Raw genomic sequence first — 12,003 nt, 5'->3', positions numbered from 1 at the left:
TCTCTTGTTAACCCTCTCACATTGATTCACATTTAAAGAAACTTGTTGCATTATGCATTTTCTTCTAACAGTCTAGAGGATGGGTTGAACCTAACACATTTGTGGGAAAAGATATGCATGATAATTTTTGTTTGGTCTAATATCAAATCCTGCATTATTGATGAAGCTAAGCCATTCCCCAGATCTGGCCAAGCGGCATTGTGTATGGTTGTGCAGTATAGAAGGACATTACATCTCAGGCAATGGTTCTTTTCAGGGCATAGTTTTGTTCCCCCAGGGAGGAACATTTGTTGCTGTCTGGACACAGGTTTGGTAGCCACACTCAGCATAGTGGGGAAGGGGCAAGAAGGGAACAAATGCTACTTTCCTCTACAAGGAAGAGGCCATACATCTTGCATACCTGAAGTACCAACCTAAATATCTTTTTTTTTAAATATTTATTTATTTATTATGTATACAATATTTTGTTTGTGTGTATGTCTGCAGGCCAGAAGAGGGCACCAGACCTCATTACAGATGGTTGTGAGCCACCATGTGGTTGCTGGGAATTGAACTCAGGACCTTTGGAAGAGCAGGCAATGCTCTTAACCGCTGAGCCATCTCTCCAGCCCCCCAACCTAAATATCTTATGCTAAAAAATGAGAACCTACTCAAAGGTGGCATCCTTTACATTATCATAAGAAATTTACTGTATCTTTATCAATGTATTTTTTTTCAGATAGCTCAAGTTAATATTGTTCTCTCAAGTGTCAAGTGGGCATTTTATATAATTTCCTGAAATATGGAAATAAAATGTTTCAAAACTTACTTTATAGGTGAATGGAACTTTTATGCTTAGTTTGTGCTGACTATTCATAAATTATTAATATTTAGGCCTTTTTGGTTCAAATACTGTTAACTTTGGTAGGCCTACCAAATTATAATTTCTAGTGACATTTTCACACATGTATCTCACTGTACTGTGCCCATTCACCTCCCTTGTTCAGCTTAGCCAGTTTTAAGGAGAAGGAATGTTTTTTGTTGTTTTTTTTATTTGTTAAGTTTAAGACTAAACGTGTGTGTCTGTGTCTGTGTGTGTCTATGTGTCTGTGTGTCTGTGTGTGTGTGTCTGTGTCTGTGTGTCTGTGTGTGTGTGTCTGTGTCTGTGTGTCTGTGTGTGTGTGTCTGTGTGTGTGTGTCTGTGTGTGTGTGTCTGTGTGTGTGTGTGTTGTATACAAAGGTCAAAGAACAACATGTACTTGTCAGTTCTCTCCTTCCACCATGGAAGTCCTGAGGGTGGCTGTCAGACTGGGCAGCAAACGCCTTTTTATGCTTGGCCATGTCTCTGGCAGTTAATATTCTAAATGTTCATGTTGTAAACTTTCTGGAATCCTATTCATTTCCCTTGATTTGTAGGGTTCTCTGTTGTCTAAGATATCAGGTTTGGTTGTTGAATTTCTAAGGATCCACTTAATTTTAGGGGAGGAGGTTTTATTATGCTGTGTTATGTTTTGTTTTATTTAAACAGGGTCTCATACTGTAGCTCAGGCTGACCTAGAACTCACTTTGTTGGCAGAACTGGCCTCAAACTCAGGGTGTTCTTTCTTCATTAGCCTTCTGGAGATTGAGTTACATGTTATAAATTCACTTTACCCAGAAGCTTAATAAAGAGCAGTGTGCAACAGAAATCGCAGAGACTAAAAAATATAAGGAACATTAGATGAGAATGGTTATAGGTATGGGTGATATACTGACTATGATAAATGAATATACATCCTATCAAGACATTATATATGTTATATATATATCAGTTAGGGATACATCCAGCGATAAAATGCTTATGTAGCATTCACAGTCCCCAGTACCACTCAAGAAAAAAAGATGTAATGCATATGTTTTTAAAGGGGGTATAGAAGAAGGAACTGCTCAGATACCTTTTAGATGACAAAGAGACATTAAATTGGTAGGTCAGTATCATTGATCTAAATACTATTGATTTAAATCTTGATTTTTATCATATAAAAATATTTACAATTTAATAGTACATAATTTAGTTAATATGCATAATGAATAAAAGCATGGAATTCTAAGGCCGAGGTTTGACTCCTAACTCTTGACATTATTAGATGGCTTTTTGAAGCTAACTGTAACTTCTCTGATTCTCAGGTCCTTCGTTTTGAAAATAGAAATAGAATCAAAAAGATGTTCTGAGAACTCACATAAAATATACATGCAGTGCTCTTAGTCCAGTATTTGACATAGACTTATTAAACAAGATAATATTGTAAGACACTTGAAACATCATCTCATTTTATCCTCATCAGACACTTTGAAGGAAATATTATTTGAAGGAAATATTATTGCCACCCCATTTTGTAGATCACAGAAGAGACTCAAAGAAATTCACTGATTTACCTGAGTTTCCATACCTGGAGAATCTGACTCCAAAGGGTTTACTTTAAGGAAGACTAGGCTACAAGGCTGGCCTCGAACTCACAGAGATCCGCCTGCCCCTGCCTCCCAAGTGCTGGGATTAGAGGCGTGCACCAACACCACCCGGCCTGTCTTGCCTTTTAAGTGCACTGTAAAGAGTAGTTCATTTTCTGCTTCAGTTATTCCACTTCAAACATTTAAGATTGCCATCATTTCTGTTCCAGTTCATTCCTGTTGCTGTGACAGGTACTGTGACCAAAAGCAACTGAGAGAAGGAAAATTTCCCTTTATAGGTTCATCATCAATTGAAGTTAAGGCAGGAACTCAAACAAAAATGTGAAGACAGGGTGCTTGCTATTCCACAGAGCTATCCCTGACCAAGGAACCCACACTCAACGAGCTATAGTAGAAATTATAACGGAATGTTTTTGATGCTTTAGTCCTTGCTTGATTACTAACATGGGGGCTTATTCTCAGCTTGTTATTTTATACAGTTCCGGCTCACCTATCTAGGGAATGGTGCCACCTACAGTGGCTGGACCCTCCCACATTAATTAGCAGTCAAGACAGTCCTTTCATGGACATGCCCATAAACCAGTATGCTCTAAGCAGTACTTCAATAGAGATTTTCTTTGTCAATAATTCTAGGTTGTGTCTGTCAAATTGACAGACACAGTTAATGTGTTTATATATTATTTCCTAGATTGGAGTGATCCTTTCTTATGTAATTATACAAATTGTTGAAGGTTGTTTAAAAATACATGTTTTAAAGAAATTCTATATCAAAAATCAAATAATTCCATACTTAGTTGTGTTAGCTGCTTTACTATCTCTGTTTGTTTACAGGTTGGAGGTGCATTTGCTCCCCCTTTGAAAGATTTATGTAGATTCCTGAAAGAAAATTCAGAATATGGAGTAGCTCCTGAATGGGGAGATGTTGTTAAACAGTCTGTGAGTATCTTACAAATGCACCATTTTAGAAATTAGAGCCACTTGATTATGTCTTGGATTAAACTTTCTTTTCAGAATAAGAATTTCATGAACATGTGTAAATGAAAATTTCTGTTCCTCCTGGTTCCACAGTCATCCAGTCCCAAAGAAACACACAGAGGCTTATATTAATCATAAACTGTTTAGCCTATTAGCTCAGGAGTATCAACTAGCTCTTACAACTTAAATTATCCCATAATTCTTATCTGTGTTAGCCACGTGACTTGGTGCCTTTATCAGTGCAGCATTCTCGTCTTGCTTCCTCTGTATCACAGTGGCAACTGCATCTCTGCCTTTCCTCTTCCCAGAATTCTCTCAGTCTGGTCACCCCGCCTGTACTTCCTGCCTGGCTACTGGACTGGCCAATCAGCGTTTTTATTAAACCAATATGAGTGACAAATCGTTGCAGTGTACAAAAAGCGTTATCCCACAGCAAACATGTGACAATAGTTTTCGGTAGTTGATAACAGAGTAGAATGCAGAATCAGAGATTGCCCCCCCCCCCTTTTTAATTGCAAATATTGTTTGGAGAGTGCCACAAAGAATAACCAAGCAGATATGTAAGAAATTTATAGATAATAATATTCATCATAAACAGGATCTTTGTGGATAGTCCAGATATGAGATTACAGAGCAGCACCGAGGACTCGCAGATTCTGCCAAAGATCAAAGCTGTTCCTCATTTGGGCTTCCCACAGGTCAGGGAACCCTGATTGCTCTTCGAGCAGATGAGGGAGTGGGACTTGATCGGGGGAGGGGGAGGGAAATGGGAAGCGGTTGCGAGGAGGAGGCAGAAATCCTTAATAAATAAATAAATTAAAAAAAAAAAAAAGCTGTTCCTCATGACCAAGGAAGTGAAAGATCTATTTGACAAGAACTTTAAGTCTTTGAAGAAAGAAATTGAAGAGGACACCAGAAAATGGAAGGATCTCTCTTGCTCTTGGATTGGGAGGATCAACATAGTAAAAATGGCAATTCTACCAAAAGCAATCTATAGATTCAATGCAATCCCCATCAAAATCCCATCAAAATTCTTCACAGATCTGGAGAAGACAATAATCAACTTTATATGGAAAAACAAAAAACCCAGGATAGCCAAAACAATCTTATACAATAAAGGATTGTCTGGAGGCATTACCATCCCTGACTTCAAACTCTATTACAGAGCTACAGTATGGAAAACAGCTTGGTATTGGCATAAAAACAGAGAAGTCGACCAATGGAATCGAATAGAAGACCCTGACTTTAACCCACAAACCTATGAACACCTGATTTTCGATAAAGGAGCTAAAAGAATACAATGGAAAAAAGAGAGCATCTTCAACAAATTGTGCTGGCAAAACTGGATGTCAATCTGTAGAAGAATGAAAATAGATCCATATCTATCACCATGCACAAAACTCAAGTCCAAATGGATTAAAGACCTCAATATCAGTCCGAACACACTGAACCTGATAGAAGAGAAAGTGGGAAGTACTCTACAACACATGGGCACAGGAGACCACTTTCTACGTATAACCCCAGCAGCACAGACATTAAGGGCATCATTGAATAAATGGGACCTCCTGAGACTGAGAAGCTTCTGTAAAGCAAAGGATACTGTCACTAAGACAAAAAGGCAACCCACTTACTGGGAGAAGATCTTCACCAACCCCGCAACTGACAAAGGTCTGATCTCCAAAATATATAAAGAACTCAAGAAACTAGACCGTAAAAGGCTAATCAACCCACTTATAAAATGGGGCACTGAGCTGAACAGAGAATTCTCAACAGAAGAACTTCAAATGGCCAAAAGACACTTAAGGTCATGCTCAACTTCCTTAGCGATCAGGGAAATGCAAATCAAGACAACTTTGAGATACCATCTTACACCTGTCAGAATGGCTAAAATCAAAAACACCAATGATGGCCTTTGCTGGAGAAGTTGTGAAGAAAGGGGTACACTCATCCATTGCTGGTGGGAATGCAAACTTGTGCAACCACTTTGGAAAGCAGTGTGGCGATTTCTCAGGAAATTAGGAATCAACCTACCCCTGGACCCAGCAATACCACTCTTGGGAATATACCCAAAAGAAGCCCTATCATACAACAAAAGTATATGCTCAACTATGTTCATAGCAGCATTGTTTATAATAGCCAGAACTTGGAAACAACCTAGATGCCCTTCAATGGAAGAATGGATGAAGAAAGTATGGAATATATACATATTAGAGTACTACTCAGCAGTAAAAAACAAGGACTTCTTGAATTTTGCATGCAAATGGATGGAAATAGAAAACACTATCCTGAGTGAGGTAAGCCAGACTCAAAAAGAGGAACATGGGATGTACTCACTCATATTTGGTTTCTAGCCATAAATAAAGGACATTGAGCCTATAATTCGTGATCCTAGAGAAGCTAAATAAGAAGGTCAACCCAAAGAAAAACATATAGGCATCCTCCTGAATATTAACCTTCATCAGGCGATGAAAGGAGACAGAGACAGAGACAGACCCACATTGGAGCACCAGACTGAAATCCCAAGGTCCAAATCAAGAGCAGAAGGAGAGAGAGCACGAGCAAGGAACTCAGGACTGCGAGGGGTGCACCCACACACTGAGACAATGGGGATGTTCTACTGGGAACTCACCAAGACCAGCTGGCCTGGGTCTGAAAAAGCCTGGGATAAAACCGGACTCGCTGAACATAGTGGACAGTGAGGACTACTGAGAACTCAAGAACAATGGCAATGGGTTTTTGATCCTACTGCACTTACTGACTTTGTGGGAACCTAGGCAGTTTGGATGCTCACCTTACTAGACCTGGATGGAGGTGGGTGGTCCTTGGACTTCCCACAGGTCAGGGAACCCTGATTGCTCTTCGGGCTGAGGAGGGAGAGGGACTTGATCGGGGGAGGGGGAAGGAAATGGGAGGCGGTGGCGGGGAGGAGGCAGAAATCTTTAATAAATTAAAAAAAAAAAAAAACAACTGTTCCTCAGCTCCAGGGCTACCTGCGCTCTCAGTTCTCTCTGATGAACAGGATGAATCCTCACAAACTGGTTCTCTAAATTGCTAACAACCTAATTAAACAGCTTTGTGTGTTTAAAAAAAATATGTCTGAGAAGAATATCTGAGCTGAGTGGGTGGTGGTTCACGCCTTTAATCCCAGCACTCTGGAGGCAGTGGCAGGCAAATCTCTGTGAGTTCGGGCCAGCCTGATCTACAGAGTGAGGAACAGCCAAGGCTATACAGAGAAACACTGGCTCAAAAATACCAAACAAACAAACAAAAAGACTATCTAGTGTCAAAAGAGGAAATATTGGAAATATATTAAGTACCTTTATAGTTTAGATCTTGGGCTATTAAAGCCCAACTGTATCATTTCTATAGGTGTTCAAATGGAAAAGGCAGGCTATAGAAATAAACTCAGGGTAATTATGTTTTAGTTTTGGAAAGGGGTAGGGATGGTCATAAAATAAGTGTGAAAGCAAATGATGCGTTGTACACTCTAAACAGTAGTAGTGGTGTGGCTGAGTGGTGGGAGAAACATGGTTTTGTTCCATTTGTATTTATTATTGTACATTCTACAGTGAGCCATAATGCTTTTAAAGAGAAAAGGAAGTTGACCAATTAAAACCAAACAAAAACTAGTCCCATTAGGTTTCTCCTTAAACGACTGTCTACATCTGCATCACCACAAATTGACCACTAAGCACATGGCTCAAGGTGTGCTTGGTTTAAAATACACACTTTGGGGGAAGTTGGAGGCTTAGTTTAGAAAAAAATATAACATATCTCAATTTTTATACAATATATAATGCAGTAAAAATATTTGTGCTTTACTCCATTAGCCTGTAGTACTAAAATTTGTGTGGTCACTAGAAAATTTTAACTGTGTATGTGACTTGTATTACATTTCTACTGGACAACGCTGTTGCAGAGGTTATAAAATAAAACTCCAAAGAGTTTTGTATCCTAGAAAAATCATAGGAGTATTTCACAAAAGTAGTACAGATGACCATTTGTCCTGTTTTTGGTCACTTTCTATCAGCAGGTACCACTGCTGTTCTCAGCCAGGTGTTAAGCCCTCATCTTAATTCTTCACCAATATGTGATTATTTACCAAATATAGAACACACTCTTTTGAATATAATATAAATTCATAAATCCTCCTGCCTATCAAACATTTCCAAGTGATAGATGTATACCCAGGCACCAAAGTCCCCATGGTATCCAGATGATAATGAGTATTAATGCATTTTCCCTTTTGAGTGTAACTTTTGTGTCTTGGCTACATTTACCTTAATCCCAAAGTGACTGTCAAGATTGATTTTAAGCATCTCAATTTAACCTCAATTTTTTGTTTCTTTCCCCTGTCCTTCCTGTGTTGCTTTCCGCGATCAGAAGGATCTGAGCAAGTGGTGATGTGCACCAAGAAAGAGTTATGAAAATGCACTTGATAATGTTTCTTTGGTTCTTAACTTTTCTGTCCTACAAACGTAAGCTTTACAGTATAAAGAAAACTAAATGCCTCTTTCATTATGATTTTTTTAAAAAATGGGGGCTGAGGGATAGTTGGTTGAAGCCACAAGTTAAATAAGTTATATCTTTCATAATTATTTCATATCAATATAGAATAAGTTTATGAATAGCTACCTCTTAATAGGCTATTTGATAAGCTGATTTTGTCTTCATGTAGCTGTTATTAATGAATATGTATTTTCTCCAGGGTTTTCTTCCAGAAAGTATGTATGAACGTATTCTCACTGGTCCTGTTGTGAGAGAGGAAGTAAGCAGGCGCGGGAGAAGGCCTAAAAGTGGAATTGCCAAGGCTGCAGCAGCAACAGCTGCTCCCACCAGCAGTGTGCCAGGCAATCCTTTGTTGGCCAATGGATTGCTTCCAGGTGTGGATCTCACAGCTCTTCAGGCCTTACAACAAAATCTACAAAACCTGCAGTCACTACAAGTGACTGCAGGGTTAATGGGCATGCCTGCTGGCCTTTCTTCAGGAGGAGAAACTAAGAACATGGCTGCTATGTTCCCCATGCTACTGTCAGGAATGGCTGGATTACCAAATCTGCTAGGCATGGGAGGACTTCTGTCAAAGAATGCAGAATCTGAGGCCGACGAAAAGAAAGGAAATGACTCTAAGGAGCTAGAAGGAAAAAAAGAAAGGACAGAGAGCCAAAGTTCAGAAAATGGAGGAGAAGGCTGTGTGTCAGGTTCTCCTTCAACTTCCTCCACGGCTGCGTTGAGTCCAGCTGCAGCTGCCAAGCCCGTAGCTCTTAACCCACTATTGCTGTCTAACATACTTTACCCAGGGATGCTGCTCACTCCAGGCCTTAATCTTCATATTCCAACCTTGTCTCAGTCCAATACTTTTGATGTACAGAAAAACAAAAATAGTGACTTAGGTTCATCTAAGTCAGTAGAAATAAAGGAAGAAGATTCCAGAGTTAGAGATCAGGAAGAGAAGGGAGGAACTGAGCCTAGTCCTCTCAATGAAAACAGCACAGATGAGGGTTCAGAGAAAGCTTCTTCCGGGTCTGATAGCACATCATCATCATCTGAGGATTCCGACTCAAGCAATGAAGATTGATTGGGGACTCTGCACTTCATCTAAACTGGTTTTCCCTTTTCTTTAAGTACTAACTGTAAATACCCCGGTGTTGAGTGCATCAGTAACTTTCTGACAGAGCATTTCAGTTGTTTGTTTAGAAGTGCAAACTGCTTTCAGAGACGTTTTGCATGTCTTATTTCTTAAGATCCATAAGTTTCTGAACTCGGATGTACTATCAGATACATACACGTATAAAGTTACAACAAAAGGCATTATAATTTTGTTGGGGGTTAATTTTATGGAAATGATGCTCAATAAGAGTTGTATATTTAATATATTTGCAGTGAACACAGAATACTTTATGCATATTACTGATTTAATTTGAATATAGTTTTACAGCCTCCTTGACACCTATAATTTACAGATCAAAACTCAGCAATAATTTGGGCAGCTAATGAATGTCATGAAAGCTGTAGACTCCACGTCACCATTCATTGCTTTAATCACACGAAAACGCTCTAGTGTTGTGATGCACTGCTGATGTTTCCAATTCAGGTACAAGTATGTTTTAAAGAAGAAATAAGTTTCCCAATCAGCCAATTTATCTGGCTACCTGTTACCTCAGCTGAGTTAGTTTAGGAAGTTTACATTCGTTTCTAATTCTGTACTTGTTTTCAGGGGTTTTTAAACACATCCTATATATCATGTCAATCTGGCAAGGAACATGACTTGCATTTTACTGCGCCTAACTCATAAATCAGTAAAAATGAAGTCATAAAATAATCTTGTGTCATATGGCTTTGGCACCCTGTACACATACATTAAAACTTTTTGAAGTTTGGCCTCCTATTGCAAATAATTATGTCTCAGATGAATAATGTCTTGTTTCCAGGGTTCAGAAAGGCAAACTCATGAACACCACTGAGAACTTTCAACAGCGCCCTTCACGTAGAAGAAAGTGTTTGTTTGCTTTATTTGTATAGGTTTCTGTTTGTGTCTGATGTCCTGGAAATATTCCGAAATAACAGGTAATAGTAGTCAAGTAATATGCAGATAGTTTGACTTAATTGAGTTTCTAGGAGTAAGAAGACAGCATGTTACCCGCAGTCAGTGTTGGGCCGTCAGCTCATAGCAAATGCTGAGCTGCCCACTTTGGAGATGCACTTTGACTGATCTCAGAATGATGTACAAACTATACCTACGATGTCCAAGGCTTCTGTTCTGTTTCTTACAATCCTTTATCATGTACAATTTGTCTGCTATTTGATTTGCGATATCATTTCTCCTGCTAAAGCTGCTATCATTCTGACACGGTAGAGGTCCAAGGTTTACCTTTATACACATCAGAAACAATTAGAACCTACTTAGACATTCTGAGGAGAGATAAATCTTAGCATTTCCTGGTGTCTAAATAAATCATGGTAAAGTTTGCAAGGTGGTAAATTTCAGAGGAGTGCCCCAGTTCTCTCCTATAGGAAAATTAACTTCCAGTGTGTTTTACTAGAGCTGTTGTTTGTCATGGACTAAGTGATTGTACTGGATTTCCCAAGACCTTTACCAGTAAATTATGTTTCTGTATGTAAAAACGTAACCCATTATTAGACGATGTTAAATGTATTTACCAAATTTATATAAATTCCATTGGGATTGTATTATTAATTTTTTGTATTTTCTCAAAATAGTACCTTGAATTGATAGTTCTTTATGCAATGTCTTAGCAATAGTCACTGTAATGCCCATCCAGGAGCAGTGGGTAGTAATTCCTCATCATGAAAATGATATATTACATACTTAGTGTGTTCCCTTTGCAGTATTGCACTTTTGTTTAACTAGAACACACCTGTGAGATAGCCAAAGTTTTCCAGACAGTTACCTTGGTTTGCCAGTGGAGTGTTTCAGCACCACCCGTATCCCCTCCTTCCTCTAGGTCTACCCACATCATCTTTATTCCTGTCTTTCCCAATTAAAAGGAAAAAAAAATGAGGTTAAAAGAACTTAGATCTTGTCATTAAAATCTAATTTATAGCAAAATCTATGAGATAAAGTATTTTCCTAATTATGGTCTAATAAATTTGGGTAACATCCTAGTGATTCTCTTTCTATATATAATAAGGCAGTTACCGTTTTCAAAGCATTAAGGCTAATGTTAACTTTAAACATTCTCTTGGGTTTCAAGACATTTCTTTGTAGATGGCTTGGGGGAAAGTTGTTGAGGTGTCAGCTAAGAAAAACATGCAGATACGGAGATGTAAAGTTAAGGGTAAGAAGAAGAGTCGCCGGAATGACATCGATCCTAACGTTGCAGTGGAAAGGATATCCCAGTATGTGTCGGTAGTTACTGAAAGACGTATAGCTGGTGTTGCCTTGTATTTTAGCCGTTGTTTCAGGTTTCATGGTTCAAGTCTTAGTCCAATTTTTCTTTTGGACATTTGCAATATTTACCAGTTGTGTTTTGTGTAGTCTAAATTTGCTTTCTGTAGTTGAGCAAACGTCTTAAAAAGTCATTTGTAATTTATTAAATTACTTTCTATGATGTTCTATAGAGCAAATGGAAGTTTAATTATTTTTTATTAAACATATTCTTTGACTATCCATGATGTCAGCCTCCATACATGACAGTAATTTTTCACTTGAGTTTTATATATAATTTATCTTACTCTAGTTATAAAAGAAACAATAGTTATAAATCTTCAAAAACACTTTAGAAGAAATGTGTACTTTGGAAGAAATGCTTAGAATGTTGGTGGTTGTCTGTTTTTATTAGGCCTTTGCCACCCAGGCTTGTCTCAAACCCAGGGCTCAGTGATGTACTAGGGTTTTTAATTTTCTATATTTACATTTATAATAACATCTTAACTGTCAGATTTTCATTTTCAGTTCATTCTTTGTTCATTCATATTGATGTCTGCTTAAAAAGGAAGTAGCTCCTTAAGAGTCTTAAGTGTCAAAACCCATGTCTAGAGAGTGACCTCCACCCTAATGCCAAACATTGTGTTTCCTTTTCTTCCCCTTGTACCCCTAGAACTTCCAAAAGGACTAAAAAGACAAACCTCGCCTTTTTT

At 38.4% G+C, this 12,003-nt stretch overlaps 1 protein-coding gene across 8 annotated transcripts in view; it reads left to right on the top strand.

Annotated features, from left to right (window-relative positions):
- Chd9 (chromodomain helicase DNA binding protein 9) overlaps positions 1 to 11,533 on the top strand; it is a 183,744-nt gene extending 172,211 nt beyond the window's left edge. For all 8 annotated transcript variants that reach the window (XM_041649401.1, XM_041649402.1, XM_041649400.1 and 5 more), the window contains 2 exons: positions 3,259 to 3,363; positions 8,111 to 11,533. In XM_041649401.1, coding sequence (XP_041505335.1) covers positions 3,259 to 3,363; positions 8,111 to 8,980 — 975 coding nt within the window. In that variant the 3' untranslated portion in view covers positions 8,981 to 11,533. The remainder of the gene's footprint in view (positions 1 to 3,258; positions 3,364 to 8,110) is intronic.
- The last annotated feature ends 470 nt before the right edge of the window (positions 11,534 to 12,003 follow it).

This window comes from Microtus oregoni, unplaced genomic scaffold (assembly GCF_018167655.1).
Source record: "Microtus oregoni isolate MIOR12 unplaced genomic scaffold, Mior012 000004F_ref0000308, whole genome shotgun sequence".
NCBI classification, from domain to species: domain Eukaryota; kingdom Metazoa; phylum Chordata; class Mammalia; order Rodentia; family Cricetidae; genus Microtus; species Microtus oregoni.
Note: the sequence above shows the minus strand (reverse complement) of the source record. Positions and strands in the feature narration are given on the sequence as shown.